This window comes from Homarus americanus, unplaced genomic scaffold (genome assembly GCF_018991925.1).
Source record: "Homarus americanus isolate GMGI-L3 unplaced genomic scaffold, GMGI_Hamer_2.0 scaffold34360, whole genome shotgun sequence".
NCBI lineage: Eukaryota > Metazoa > Arthropoda > Malacostraca > Decapoda > Nephropidae > Homarus > Homarus americanus.
Window position 1 is genome coordinate 1,479,851 of NW_024739403.1, and position 16,713 is coordinate 1,496,563.

The 16,713-nt window shown below is 36.9% G+C and overlaps 1 protein-coding gene across 1 annotated transcript in view; it reads left to right on the plus strand.

The window, feature by feature from the left end:
• Positions 1-11,284, plus strand: part of LOC121874697 (VWFA and cache domain-containing protein 1-like) — a 40,848-nt gene extending 29,564 nt beyond the window's left edge. The window contains exons 18-23 of the mRNA XM_042378949.1: positions 908-1,035; positions 1,584-1,739; positions 2,511-2,624; positions 3,760-4,339; positions 7,514-7,699; positions 8,091-11,284. Of these exons, the coding sequence (XP_042234883.1) occupies positions 908-1,035; positions 1,584-1,739; positions 2,511-2,624; positions 3,760-4,339; positions 7,514-7,699; positions 8,091-8,473 (1,547 nt within the window). The 3' untranslated portion in view covers positions 8,474-11,284. The remainder of the gene's footprint in view (positions 1-907; positions 1,036-1,583; positions 1,740-2,510; positions 2,625-3,759; positions 4,340-7,513; positions 7,700-8,090) is intronic.
• The last annotated feature ends 5,429 nt before the right edge of the window (positions 11,285-16,713 follow it).

Sequence of the window (16,713 nt, forward strand, 5' to 3'; positions counted from 1 at the left end):
GTATAAGTCAATTGTCTTACACTGTAAAAGCACTTTTTTTTAAAACCTTATAGCAGTGTGTGCAGGGCAGAGATAAACAAAATGCCTTACTCTCTTAAACATTGTTTAAGTCAATTGACAATCATCCCCATCCCTCACGGGCTCACAAAACCTATTCAGAACGAGCTTCTTCTCACAAACTTAGGAATTATGTAACTAATAATATGGTTACTAAAGCCAAAAAATCCTTTGGCATAGAAAATAGATCTAATCTTGATACCCAGTACTGTAAAAGAATACATATGGTAACTAATATTCGTGGGCAAAGCAAAGAAGACAAGACACAATATAGCTCCTAGCCTGGCTGATTTGTCACTCCTGAGCTGTGCTTAACCTATCCCAGTGAGCGAATGGAAAACACAATTATTAATTCTGTTTACCTGAAAATTTTTATATTACATGTATAAAACTGTATTGAAAGTGTAAACTGTTATCTAATAAATTAATCCACAGATATTTGCAGTGTTAGAGGAACAAGCACACAACTTGTATGGCTTAATGAGAACAAGATGTTATAAGCTTAGAGAAAACCTGTCAGTAGACAAGTCTAATTTTCAGATTTTCCTCTAGAGTACTGGTCTGGGAAAGATCATTTAAACAAGCTCTTAATATTAAGGACTTTATAGTTATAAAACTGTTATTGGAGGCATAACTCTGTCTTTTGGTGCAAGTTCAAGCTGATGGTTATGGCACTTGCCTATCTAACATTGCTTTGTGAAGTCAGTTTTTAACAAGTTTAATACTAACCAGTCAAAAGCTGTCTCCTTTAACCAGTATGAGGTTACCATATACAGTATATTACCCTTTTAATGTTCTGTTTGCATAAATTTTGTTGTGTCTTATGAGGAAGTTCATGGTGCTCTAACAGGTAAAGGGAGTATTGTGCGGTGTTTCCTGATGGACAATGAAGGGTACTTGGTGGTGCATCCGTCCATGTTGGCACCTTCCTCCTCACCCAACCTTGACTCTGACATACCACCCCATATCACACACCAGGTGAGTCACAGGTTATGGAATTTCTCAGCAGACATGGTTGTCTCTATACTCCACTTGACTATAATGGTCCTTGTAAATAACACCTTCTTTCACCAAGATGCCTATCCATAGTGGAGACCAAAGGTTAAGGTCATGAAGTCACTTGGTAAAGTGTCCTGATTCACCATGACAGAGATATGTGGAAAATGGCTGTAAAATGGTGATGATGATGCAATGTTATAAACTTAAGCTTCTTCAGTTTTAACTTATTTGTCTCAAATTTACGGTGAATGTGGATGAAAAACTAGGCAAAAGTAATCCATAGGTATTGTAGATAACTTGATTCAGCACTCAAATTAACACATTTTAACTTTAGCTAACCCCAGTGTAGCCTAACCTACTCTGAATTTAACATGACCTTAACTGTTTGAAACCTAAAGTAAACTTAAATTAAACCTAACCTAACTTAATATAATTATCCTAACTTCTCTAAATTTGAAATAAGTTCACCTAAATTTGAGTTTTTATTTACAGTGTCTAATTTAAACTAAACCTAATTTAATCCCCAGGAGCCAGTTGTGTCCATGGAACTGCTGGCAGGAGGTGGGGGTTTACTGACCAAGACATCTTGTGGTCGCTGGTGGCACGGGGTCAGTGAGAGGCATTACTCCCTCAGTCTTCCTACTGGGCAGGTTGTTGCCTCTTCAGGCTCAGAAACAGGACAGGTAAGACCCCTGTTTACAAGAACAAATCGAGAGAGTCCTTTTATGAATGCTTTAGTAGGATGACTGGTAACAAGTGCTCTATGTAACCAAAGTTCTATTGATGTAGGTACTGTACATACTGTAAATCAGGGAACAGATCTCATTTTTCTTTCTTGTCCATTTTAGTTTCATTTTTTCTTCCTCCTTCCTCTTTTTTCCTGCTGCTATTTCAATCTTCCTCTTTTGCTCCTCTTCTCTGCCTCATTTATATTACTTCAAGTTTCTTCCTCTTCGATCTTTTTCTTGTTTTCTCTTCATCTGCATTTTTCTTCTTTATCTTCTATTTTTATTCTTTCTTTTCCATCTCTTCCAATTTTATTTCTCTTTTTTAAATGCAAAAAGAATATAAAAGTACAGTAATGATAAATAAATGTATACACCTAACTTGATGTGCCTTTCACACAAGGGAAGATGTAAAAATTATTACTCACACTGCGTATCAGGTTTTGGGTGAGCAGGGTGGTTCATGCCATCTCTGTCTATCTATGTATCTAGCTAGCACTGTAATCTTCTTTCTATAAGCTGTGTATGTTGGTAATATAACTTGAGATTGGAAAGAGTTACAATGTTCTGTTTTGATATACTGTATGCTGTACTGTATTTACAATAACAACTAGAACTGTTGCATTTTTTAGTTAGAAAGTCAAATTTCACAGTTTTGAAAAAAGACAATATCCAGTCACTCTGCCTGAACTGATATTGTAGCTGAGTTTACTTTTTAATTTTCTCCAGGTTGACAACTCGTGTCTGCAGTATGCTCTTACAGCTGTGCCCTCTACCAACCTCATTCTGGGTATCATCAACCAGACCTGCACTCCAGCCGTTGCATTCTGTCCTTGTAGCATGGTACAGTATACACATAATTTATAATTTTTATTTGTATTTTCATAATATAATGTCAGCATATTAAACAGTCAGTCCCCTTATACACCTGCCAATATGTCTGTTTTCTAATGATACCACATATCCGAGTGAATATACGTGTGCTGAATCTATTTGTTCTGAAACTCCACGAACATTTTTCATTACGTATTTATGCTTTACTGAAATTAAATAATAAGCTTTATGCAATGGGAATAGGGTTAAAAAAATTAATTATCAGAATATTTAACGATGTCAGGAATCTAGGTAAGAAATCAGATGAAATTAAGGCGAGTTGCAGTTGCCCTCCAGGAATTGAGGTGAAGCTAAGTCAAATTGCTTGTATTTTACTATTCTGTCATTACTAAAGGCAATGATGGGTAAAAAAAGAAATAGGGGTAATTTATAACTTGGGTTTTTGGGGAAATTATTGTTTGCTTAACATACATCCAGTTACCATACAGGTTTTCAGGAATGCATCATACCATATTTCTTTGTATAAAATTGGTATTTCTTCTTCTACTATATCAAATGAATATGTTATGATCATTGTATTACAAACTCCCTGTGGAGCTTTCACCTTTTAAGTAACTTTGACATTGTCTATGTCCCAACATGACTTCAAAATCTTATCTGTGGGATATGTCCAGAAGTTTGACCACCTTCCCATATCTGTTGTGGGATATATCTGCCATGAATGAATATTAAATGTTTGCTATCACACTTTATGGAGAAGTGACTGGATAGGTCTTCCTTTTTTTGGATAACAAGGCAGGGCTCTAGTGGTACTTCTTACTTGAGCTTGCAGAAGCATCAGCTTTCAGTTCATAGTCTTAAAGAGATGACATTTTGAGAGACAGAGGATGTTTTGTGACAAAATGCTGGATTATTAGGAGACTTTGTTACTACACACACAAGTTGGTGACTCCCTTTTGTTAAAATATTGACCTGCACATGGGTGGCAAACTTAAAGAGGTCAGTGGTTGGAAGTCAAGTCTGATTAAAATTAGTCTACATTGATGCCTGGGATGGTTTGAATCACAGTGTAGGGATCATGATCATTTAGGGGACTATTGTCTCAGAAATTGAAAATACTGTAATATTTTATTCTATTTTACAGGATGACAGGCGCTGTCTTAACTGTCAACTGGTGGAGGCTGGAGCATGTGAATGTCCCTGTGAGTGTCCCCTGTTGTCACACCCATGTACAACTTCTGTAGCTGCTGATCCCCCCACTGCCCAGTCACCAACTTCTCTAGGCTCCCACAGTAATCACACAAGTGACTCACTTAATGAGATTTGGCCTTCATATTTTGACACAGGATTCACTAAAGGCCAGCTCATACCTCAAGTCCTGGAATTGGCCACACAACCACCAGATATGGCCCCCACTTGTGGCCGCACCCCAGAAACTGCCTTGCCACTTCAGTATTCTATTGGCCTGCTAGCCCACCTTGATACATGTGTTACTGTATCATGTGCAGCATATATGACACACAAGTCTTGCTTGGGTGTTGTTGGATGTGTTTGGTGTTCTATGACAAGTGATAGACAGTCACGTATGGCTCACCCACATTGTACAGAAGCACATCAGTGTTATGGGGGTGTTCTTGGAGGGCCTTCACCTTATCCCCATGGACTTGCAACTCTCCCACATTCAGACACCACTCATGGTGGATCTGGAAACCCTATTGGACCAGGTAAGGAGTTAGATAATTCTTTTTTGGTTTAAAATTAAAAATCCCATTTACCCTTTTCACCATATTCTGCTCATTAAGGCACTGTTGCATTCTATATGTCTATTCCCAAAACTTCTACAGCATCCTGCACCCCCCATCCTTCTACTTCCTCTTTGGTTTTCCCCTTTCCCTCCTACCATCTACCGTGTATGTTCATACTCTCGTTTTACCAATCTTTCACTCCCCATTCATCCAGTGGCTATTTCTGTGCCTCTTGAGCAAACCCTAATCCACTCTCTGCTCAACACTCCTTTCACTTCCACATATCTTTTCCATTTCTTTATTTCTCATTCTCATCCCTGTTTATTGCTCTCAAACTCGTCATATTTGTCACCTGTAATTTGCTCTCTTCTTGTGCATCCAGAGTCCGGGCTTCTTACCTATATGATAATCGGCCATTTTTTTAAACATTCGGGTTACTTATTAGTAACCCAAAAGCGCCCTCCGAGCTGTAATCCATTTTTTTTAAACAAATTTTGTCGTGTTACCATTTGTTAGTCCGACAATATTATTGAAAAGTTCGGAATAAGTCCTTGGGTGTGGGTAGGCACCCGAAAGACTTATCCCGAATGTTCAAACTGGTTATATATGAATAGAAAACGTCTCTGAAATACAATATATGTAAATTAAGATGAGATAATAAAGAAAACAAATATTTAAATGTCCTAATAACCGGTTCCAATGGAAATATATATATTTTTAAGAGACCGCCGTGTACCCCCGTGACGTCGTACCTTCAACTCCGAATATTTTTCGTCTCCCCATCGCCCTTCTCCAATTTTATCAAGCATTGCATTCCTACAATCATCCTCTTATAGCTTCAAGTATGGTAAGTAACGCACTTTTGTTTGTGATAGATGTAATTCATTTTCTAATTCGCCAATATATTATATAGGGAAGATATAGGATGAGCCAAATGTACTAGGGAGATGCTGAGGTAATAGTTTACAACAAGTGTCATCTGTGACCCTCGCTAATAATTACCCTAGAAAAAATTTCTCCTGCTATATTTCACTGTTTGGGTTGTTGTTGTTCCGGTTGTGTTTAGGTACTACCAATATTTTAAAGTTTAGATTAGGTTACGTAAAATATTTTTTTAGAAGAAATGTTCAAACTCAGGGTTAGAATAAAGTGCCCAAATTGATTAATGATGTTTTCAATCACTCGATTTAAATCGTGTCAGTCCTATCTTACATCACTGGAACAACAATAAACAAAAGTCAAATATACTATGGACAAATTTCTTAAGGAAATTCTCTGTAATAGCAATGTAATACGCTTGTAAACTATTATCAAAAGTAATTTACCTAATATACAATAGTTACCGCAAAATATAGATAATAGATATTAGATTTTGTTTTAGTTTTATCTTCTTCACGGCTCGTGTTCTGCTTTGATTTTGGTGCGCGGATGACCTGTTTATTTACATTTATCTTGGATAAGGCGTACCAACCCTCTCGAGTTGTGGCGTTTGGGTTACTAAATAGTAACTCTATGTTCTGGATTGATATTCGAGTTTGACGAATTCATTTGTCGGGTTGCCGTTTGGCAACCCGACATTCGGGATTGCTCTTCGGGCTTGCTGTCCCGAGTGTTTAAAAAAATGGCCGAATGTCAGTCCAACAGTTCTCCAACACTTCCTCATCTTGCCTCCTTTGCTACATTTTTCTCCATACATCTCCCAGTTTACTCATTACTTTCTTTTCCTCCATTATCTTCATTTGATGTCCCATATTATATGAATTTAAATTTTTTTTTAAATATATTTATTGATCCAAACTTTTAGATAAAATATTCAAGATTAGTTTAGGAAAAAAATTGGTGTTTTTATCTTAATTAGAACTGCAAATTAATAAAAAACTTTGCTAGCCATAAATATTTTTGCTCATGCCTGCAGTCTAAATGTAATGGGAGAGTGTTTGTCTGTGCATGATGGGGTGATGAGATGTGTAGTTTAGTCTTGGAAACTTTTCCCAGTACAGTATCCAGAAAAATTTGTGGGATGTGGGATTTTTTCTGGGTTTGTTACCTGGAAATCTCTCATCCTCGGAAGAGCTGTGCACCAATTGCTCCGGCTAATGGGGATATCGCTCTGCAGTTCTACCATTTATTAGTACAAGCATACCAAGTACCTCTCTATATATGTTGGATGTATGTTCTTGAAGTATGTGATGTTAAGTGAAACAATGTTCAGTACAGTGAAAAATATCCTTTCCTTCACATGAAAGGAAGAATGTGTGTGTGGTTAGCATGAGAAGTATGATGATGAATGGCAGTGAAACTTGGAGAGTTAAGGAGGTTGACATACACAGGCTTGAGTGAACAGAAATGAGAATGGTGAGGTGAATGTTCAATGTGACACTGAAAGACAGGAGGACTTGTTCAGAGCTAAGAGGGCAGCTGGGTATTGAGAATATTAGCAAAGTTCTGCTTACAGGCAGGTTGAGATAGTTTGGGCATGTGGAAAGAATGGATGAGACCAATTGGGTCAGAGCTGAATGAGCCTAAATGTGGAGGGCGGAAAGCCAGAGGCAGGCCAAGAATGACATGTGGAGTGGTTGCAAGAAATGCATTAGAGCTAAGAACTTGACATGCATGACTGCAAGAGACTGTTCAGCATGGAAAGCTCCCATCAGGGAATTATGGCTAACCCTTGCAAGTATGGAAAATAACTGTAAAAGATTGATGATGATAAATATATGAGTTGAGACATTAATTCTTGACCTAAATGCATTGTTAACCATATAGGCAACCATCATAATGCTGGACACCTTAAAAGGCTCCTGCTATGACTGGGTGATGAACTATTTTACAGCATTTCACAAGAATAGTTAGCAATACCCCTAAATAATCATACCTAATGACACCTAGTAGGCTCTGCCATGGGCTATTCAGTGTGGAAGGATCTCTCAGAACACTCACCTTAGGGTTTAGCCATAAATGGAATTTTAATTTTCAGTCTTTCGTATCAAGTGTTTGTGCTTTTGAGGGCAATTTCTTCATCCTAATTCATACAGTATTTTGCAAATGGTTTCTGAAGGATCATTACATACAATGTACTGTAAGTGCATTTTTTTATTCTTGCAAGCTTTTTTCTGTTGTGATGAATATGCTCAGTGAACTTCTGTGTTGCAGTGGCCGGAGGGATTATGGCAGTGTTTTTGGTTGTTGCTCTGGCGGTGTATTGCTACCGTCAACATGTTGGAGGCAGCAACCGCTCCCTCTACACCCCAGCAAACTTTCAGAGCCAAACACATCAACATCCTTTGTACCAGTCACAGCCAACTCACCAACTTGATAATGGGGATGAAGATCTTTTGGGTAAGTTAAACTTTAGAAAGAATGTGTGGTTGATATTTAGGTTAACGAGCATCTGTGCGTAATAGAATGTAGATGTGTTTTTTTGTGTGTGTGTGTGTGTGTGTGTTTGTTTGTTTGTTTGTTTGTTTGTTTGTTTGTTTGTGCCTATGAGATTTGTTTGAGTGTCTTTGGGCAAGTTTATCTCAGGGAGGGTGAAAATGAGAGTGAGAGATATTCATTGATAAATTCATTAAATTCTGTCAATGGTGCTTGTATTATTGTATGAATTTTAATGGAGGAGATTGATAGTTTAACCATGTTGCATACAGTACAGTATATGAAAAATGATATACTGTACTTGAAATTTTAAGAGAACAAAACTTGCATCAGCCTAATATCTGTTTAATTCCAGGAGATGTTTCTGGAGTAGGATTGGGAGCTGCTGCCACAGTTAGCCCTTACCGCATGAACCCTGGATATCGTCGCCCTCCAGGTGTGGCTGACTCCAGTGATCAAGGCTATTCTACAATGACTCCTCACGATGAGTCTGAGAACCTTAATTACACTGATTTAGGAGGGCTTGTGGGCCTCCCAGCCAATCACATGCTTGATGACCCTCCCTCATCCTCTGGCTGGTCACCACCTTCATCTCCAGTACGCCAGGGCAGACACGATGGTAGAGTGTCCAATCACAACCATTTGGAGCCCTCCCATACACTTTTGTCTTCTGCCAAGCGGACAGGGCCAAATATTATTCAAGTGCCAGTTACTGTACATATGGTTGACACTGTATGAGGCCACTTGTGTTATTTACTCTGGTGTAGCATGTAGATATTGCCAAATGACTTCAGGGGATGAGATGTAGAAAGTTATTAAATTAAAAAGGAAATTTTCAATCATGGAAATTTATCTATAGTAAGGAGATACATTGTTTACATCAGTGGACAGTTGTCCTGGCTCAATAGACCCTTGAACAGTATTACACAGAATTTATACTTGTAAGTGTCCACTGTAGCTCATATAGATGGACGACTGCTGGACATACAGTAAGCTCTGTACGAAAGCATGGCTCTCCAGGCCTGGAAATTCATGAAAAATACTTGACAGTCAAATTAGAGGAGGGGCATGGGACAGTAGTCACAAAGAGGGTGTTTTTTTGTGAAGAGCAGCATTGCCAGTCAAAAGGCAATGATGGCCAATTGGCCATGGCCGCCTTGAAATTCCAAGCCTGGCTGTCTTATCCAGAGTTTGCCATAGTTCCATTAGTGCTTTAAGTGAGCATGTGTGTATAAGGTACACAGAGTGTTTTACCTCGTGGAATTCTAATATTTTTAGAATAACTAATTTTAATGCTAAGACTTGTACAGTTGTAAGACATACGTAATATTAAGCTTTTATAAGAATTATAATTTTAGATACTCTAAGTATGACCTATCTAGTCTATAACTGCAGCTAATGCATGGTGTGAAGATTTGACCTGGTCTTGACACTGAAATGAACCACTGAGAAAGTAATGCATGTTTTTAGGAAAAAAATCAGAACCAAAGATGATAATACACAGGTATCATAGCAACCATCCAGTTTTAGACATTGAACTTCATGTATTTTATGATAGTATGTTGTGAAATTGAATACAGTCCAAAATTCCATTACCATACAATAGTTTGTGATATTTCTGAAGATATAATTTGAAGTTGTACAGGATTGTATCATACTAACACTAAAATTGAAGCAAGGTTTGGCCAACTTTACACAATCCACCCTCCACCTTCCATATTGCAACCAGCCTGCCACCCTTCATCATTTCACAGCTGCCAGTTTTGGTGAGTACAATAACTATAGGATTTAAAAAAAGTGAATGAAGACATTGAGTCTTTGGAGTAGTATGGTTTGCAATCATTAAAATTCCTGTGTTTTAGATGTAAGTACAGAAGGGTGAGGTGTTTTTGACCACCATATTAGTGAGAAAGCGATAGGATTTTTTCTTTCTTTTTCTGTATAGTGACCATTGTATATTATATACTGTTAACTGTCGATCATATTGTTTAACATATTTTCTTTTTTAATTGTTGATTTGATATATTTACTTCATCCTTTAGTCGGTAATAAAAAAAAATCAAAATATTTCATCAGGGTTTGAGGTACGATAAATTTAATATACAGTACATGTACTGTGCTGAGATGGAGGTTATTGTACTTTTGTAAAATATTGGATGGTTTCTATATTGATTTTTTCCTGCCTAATGTTGGGGTAATCAAAATATTCCAAGATTTGGTTGCTAGTAGTTAGTTAACTAGAAGATATGATTCATGATGTCATATGATCCTATGTATGCTAGTAACTCAGGCAGTACACTTACCATCATTCCTTTGGGACTGATCCTTATCTTATTCTTATGTAATGACTAGCAAATATATTTTTGATAATTTTTAGCTGGTGGACAGTTGATGATGTTCTTCATTCTTTCTGTATAAACACTGGTTTATCTGCATAAGTGCCATGTGAGGGGGTGTAAGATATATGAAGTTTTACATTATATATTAGTTCTGCATTGGTTTTCTCAAGAACCCACCAAGTTTTCTGCAAAGGCAATGCCGTGTCATAAGTGAGAAATTATGCAACTTGAAAATGAACTTACTTGACTTTCTGCATGTTGTGGGTAGGCTTGGTGGAAGGTTTTTGTCTGCATATTGCAGAATGTCATGTCTCCTATCTGTAGTCCATTTTATATTTTGTTTCTTGCATAAGATGATAGAGTCATCTTTGTGTTTAGGTCAAACATACTTTATATTTGTAATATGACATTTTTAAATAGCATTTTTCTTAGAAGAAATTTGTGTTACCAGATTGCCAGTTAGCTGCAAATTTCAATACCTAGAAGATTTACCATAACATGAATGACTAATTTGCCCCCCCCCCCAAAAAAAAATGTAACGAGAAAGAAATATAAATTATAACAGTATAGTTTTGTTACCCACTGACTTCCACTTCAATTGAGTAATCAACTGAAGCAGATGCCATTGGCCACACCAAAATTTTATTGTTGTATTCAAAGTTTGTCACATAATGTGAGTTTAATATATAGAAATGTATGTTTGAACAATTTCCACCTGTTGAGCTCCCTTAAAAAGGTCTTGATATATGTGGGTATGAAAATGGCCAACTTCTTTGAATTTTAAGAGCTTGAACCTCAAAAAATAATTACATTTTACATAGTAGCACAACTTGTAGTTGTGAGGATCATGCGGAATGAAGTTGGTCTGTTCACACCTCTTCATGGCAGGTGTTATGAACTTCATTTTAACTTGGATATGTGTAGTTTGTAGCCTTAAAATGTAACAATGATTTATGGTACACTGCTTCTCACCTGCTTATTAGACTGTGGTGGTAATCTTCCTTTCTTCTGTACTCTCACTCTGAACAAGCATTGTGTCATTGTCCTCCCACTTTGACAAGCTTTCTCTTTCAATGGACTCTCATTCTCTTTATTGTTACTCTTGTGATGGACTTATGGGAGGTACATATGACAATGTGCCCTTTGAAGGGCAATATAAATGACAAATTACATATGTATAAGGTAAGCGTGCCTGTTACACCATGAAAAAGAAAAAAAAAGATGTGTACCGTATCATATAGCTGTGTAATAAGATGTGGGGTATGTACCCCTACAGATAGAATTGTCAGTTGTATTAGGAGGGAAAGATGTAAGTGAGTAAGGTCTTTCATAAACGAGCAGTATGATGAGTGAAAGTGTTCACTTGGAGATGGAGACAAACATGCTTTCTCCATGATGACTGTGTGTGTACTGAGGCATGGATAGGAGTGCAGGGATGGTGTAAGGGTACGTACACCTTCATTGAGGACCACTATATTGGTTTTTTGCAGCTATAAAGTTAATATGGAGTAAGAGATTGGGAGCAAGAACTGAGTAATGAGAAACTCCAGCATTGATGAAAAAGTAGTGTGAATGTGTACTGTTTGTAGTTGCATAGATGAGGAAGATGGAGAGAAAAGGGGGGGGGGATTAAGGGAATAGAAAATCAGGGAACCAAAAGATGGACATTTGGCACAGGTAGCCTAATGACAGAATTGTCAGAAACTTTTGGTATATCCAGGCTCAAGGGGCAACAGGATGAGATTCACTGAAGTTGTGAAGAGGACAGTTGAGGTTAGGAGTTAGGAGAACACACAGGTCTGCAGTGGAATAACCAGAATGGAAACCCACCTGCCTGTTTAAGAGTTGTTTAAGAGATACGGTACAATAATTGAATTTGCAAGGAGAGGATGGATCACTTGTTTTGGGAATAGGCCGAGTTAAAATAGGGTCACGTGGACCCAGTCAAACTATCTCTTACTGTCATTGTACTCTTATGCTGACTGGCTCTCTGTATTTATCTCATCCTGACAAGCTTTTTGCCTGTATGTCTCTGTATTCTAACCCTAACAAGCTGTCTCATCAAGCTTTCTGTCTGTCATTGTACTCTAACCCAGACAGGACTTCTCTTGCATTGGTTTCTCACTGATGAGCTTCTGTTGTCATTGTAAGCTCACCCTAACAAGCTTTCTCTGTATGTCATTGTACTCTCCCTGTGACAAGCTTTGTTTGTTGTGCAATATCACAAGCCTTCTCTGTCTTTTGTAACATGTAATATCCTCTCTCACATTCTAGAGAGGGGACTCTGGTAGGCTAGCAGCCTGTCAGTTTGGTAATTTTTTGTTTTCTACCCTGCCACTGGACCAGAGTTGTCATGGGAACTAGTCTGTTGTGGCCTGGCCTTTCTGATGCACTAACCGCCCTACCACCAAGGCAGTCTTTATTTTTATGTCTCAGCTTTTTGTGTTCTATACCAAGCACTTCAAGTATGGTAAAATATTGGAGCTTATGGCAAGAATATGTATTAAACATTATATTTTACCGTAGTTAAAAATTTTAGTAACATGAAGGATATAAGATAATGAGAATTTTTTCCCATCGAGTAGGGTACAGTACAGTATCTTTTTTAGAAATCTTGTATATGTAGATGTGATAATGGTGAGATGGTTAGTGTAAATCTAAGTGATAGGCGGGGAAGTCCTTTGGGCAATGATTTAAAGAAATTAAGTTCTTACAGTAGTAAATTAAAAGAGTAGATTTCCAGTCTGTGATCTTAGATGGAGAATCACAATGTTAAGTATTCCATAACAAGACAACTATATTCAAAACACCCACTTGTGATGATTTTTATAATGGCAATTGCTGCCATGGGTCTGAATAGCTCTTGTTCTCCTGTAATTGTGTCCTGCTGTTGACTTCTGTGAGATAAAGTGAAGATGAATGGATTTGATATTACTGTACTACTATAGCACTGATTTATAGATGTTCCCTGACTCATGGTCAAGCTACACAAGTTTGTCCTATTCCAATTTTTTTTTTCAAGGTACGAGTATACAGGTATTTTATTATTTTGCGTTCAATTGAATGAAACATTGGACAAAGAGAATGTATGTTCCTTTAAACCATTTATTGGGAGTAAGTTGAATGTTTAATGGTGAATTTCATTGAATTACAGTACAGTATATGTTTAACATCAGTGTGTGGTGGAAAGGGAATCCTTCCCTGCATATTGTGTAATGATTCAAGAGACTTAAATTGAAAAGAAACACACACAAAAATTGTGGTATTCCTTATGGATAGCCTATGTGATAAAAGTTGCCATATACAAGTTGACAGCCATTTTACAGTACAGGTATTGGCTGTTTTCTACTCTTCACTACCTTGTCATAGATCATTTATAGTATGTTAAAGGAAAATTTGAAGAACTGTGTGACTAACACATTCCGAAATGCAGCTCATTCAAATCAGGAACTGTAAAAGTAGACATTTTAGTCAAATATTTTATATGATTTACATCCCTGATCTTAATATATATATAAAAAAAAGTCACAGGTTCTGCATTTCTTCAGTACTTGTAGTACAACCCTTAGCTTTTAAACAAGCAAGAAGGGATAGCAAACAATATCTTGAATGTTGTCTTAATATTTAAGAAGTATGGTGGTGTTCTATGTTTGGCCACTTCTATCACCCACTCAGCTCAAAAGTAAAATATTTTGTCCTATGTAAAGGTGACAGTTTAGGAATAACAAGAGTAGGTAGATATTTAAATGAGGATAAATCAAATGTAAACATCTTTTAATAACAGCTCCACAAAGTTCCATTAGAAATATTGTATAGGTTTCTAGAGCATTTATAATTAGGCATCCCTTAAGTAATGTTTCCCACAAGTCATATCTACCAGTGTAGTTTATGAATAATAACAAATTTACAGTTGTAGAAAAAACGATATTTCACCTTTTAATGAATGGGCTATTTAATTAATATAAATTTTGAGCCTCCTCCATAGAACCATTAATTCTTACATTAAATTTTGGTCTTTCATCCACAGGCTTATTTATATTCTTTCTCCTGAAATGCACTTTGATCTTGTATTTTCTTACATGTTGCCAATACTTTACAACATTGCTCTGTAATCTCATTCAGCTGCCAAATTAGATTTGTTAATGCATCATCACTTACAGCATTTACAATATCTACACATTAGGACAGAGCTCTCTGGATATCTCCATCACTGAAAATGCTTAGCTAATGTGACACAGTGTAGGTCAGTGTACTGTAACCCAAGATTTTAGAATGTTCCTTGATTCACCAGGTGTCTTACTTGATGCTTATATAGGAAAATTTAATGTCTTGGGTTGAAATAATAAGTAAGGCATTGTAATTTGCTATAGAGACGTCCTTAGTGTGAATCAAATACATATGAATTTTATAACATTGTTATGAATCTTTCATCGTTACATATCAAATTTTTTTTTAACTTGAAGTTATTTCCCCCCTGTGTCTCAATGATTACCTTGTTTCCAGGAACAGCTTGCACTTTGAATGCATTCCCCATCCATGCCTGTATTTATTCAGTGGTATGTTTGTCCGGATCAACAAAATCTTCCATTATATTTAGTTGTACTGTACTGTACTGTATTTTCATGCTTTTTTTTTCTGGACAGTTTCGTTTGCTGCACAAACATAGCACCAATTAGCTGCACAATATTTAAGGGAGAAAAGAAAAAAATTGTTGTCCATCAATAATTTAGTACAGTAGTTGTAGCCATCATAAACATGTAAAATTCAATATACAGGCAGTCTCCGACTTACGACTGGGTTAGGGACCCAAATCCAGGTCATAAGTCGAATTGGTCGTAAGTCGAAAATGCTTAAATAATACATAGAAAATCTAAAATGGGTGTCTCTTTTTCTTCTCAGCACCACAAAACTCTTACTTTTAAGCTTGCCAGCCATTTTAAAGGGAATTACAAAAGAAAATTTTGTCAGTACACATCGCAATCACTAACGTCGGGACTCGAAAATACGTAATTTGACAAAATTTTGGTATGACTGAGGAGGTCGTATGTCTGGGGAGGTCGTAAGTCGAGTGGGTCGTAAGTCGAGGAGTACCTGTACACACACACACACACATATCTGATTATGGTACAGTACAGTACAGTATAGTACTTGTTTCATCAAGGGTCATTATCCCCCCCCCCCGACTCTATACTTCATACTCTGTTACCTGTTGATCTAGGATTGTCTGTCTATCATTCTTGTTCTACATTTTCTGCTGTTATCTATTAATCTCTCTTTGTCTCTATTGCACTTACTGTATTTTACACTTCCTGACACAAATGTATCTACAATATTTTTCAAGTGTGTTGTTATGTATATTCATGGAAATATTTTAGTACAGGATACTGTATAGATTTCTAACTCCCAGTTGAACTGAACTAAGTCATGTTATTATATCAAGGCACTTTCCATTTGCTGGTCATATCACAAATAATTTGTTGAGAACTTTTTATCTCGTTCGGCCGGATTCACTGAGATTCCATACGCTAATAATGTCTCTTAACTGGTGTTCAGAGAATGCAGTATGTAGTTAAAGCAATGTTTTTGTATCCCCAATTAAATGAAAAAATAACATATGAATCTTTGAGAATGTGGCACCTGTAATATTTTTGTACATTGTTTAGGAAGTTCAGGATTTGTGAAATATCTTGTAGATTTTGCTCAAATTTAGTGTCGTGCTGTGTCAAATTGGAGTTATGTGCCATATTATGTAGAATTTGCCTATTCACATTATATATATATATATATATATATATATATATATATATATATATATATATATATATATATATATATATATATATATATATATATATATATATATATATATATATATATATATATATATACTACAGTGGGGTATGCTATAACGAATCTAATTGGTTCTAGAACCTCATTCGTTATAGCATTCGTTCGTTATAGGATTAATCCGTCCCAGGCCCCCAAATACAACCACTTAACACTGAAAAATTTCTGTGGAAATTGTAAAAAATACGATACTTTATCTTACCTTAGTGTTGTTCAGCATGCAGGACAGGAGGGGGAGGGGGGAGGAGAGAATTATGGAGAAGAGGTGGAAGGAGAGAAGTCATCCTTCCTAGCCCTCTTTGGTGACTGTCTTATAGGCACTTTGTCTGTAGGGTCTTTTGATACTTTTTAAAGAAGGAATCCAGGGTTGGCTGCTTCAACCTTGATTTCTGGACCTTCCAAAAGTAGTTCATCACAGTGTCATTAAAAATACTGAGCCCCTTTTCAACAGAAGCAACATCAGGATGATAATCCTCCACAATTTTACCCACTTTGTTCCAGCTGGAGAACAATTCTGTGAGAACTTTGGCAGGAATGACGTGGCTTTCCTCCTTGTCCTCATCCGTCCCTGACTCCTCAGAAGTTAAGCTCCGCTTCAGTGTCTTGTTTTCTTCTTTGTGAAGCTCAAGCAGCTCCTCAGTGGACAGCTCCTTCCTGTGCTCATCCACCAACTCCTCAACATCATCATCATCCACTTCCAGGCCCATGGAATTGCTCAGACACACAATTTCATGTACAACAGCCTCTTCCTCTTAACTCTTCAAAGCCTTCAAAGTCTCTTTGAAGCACACA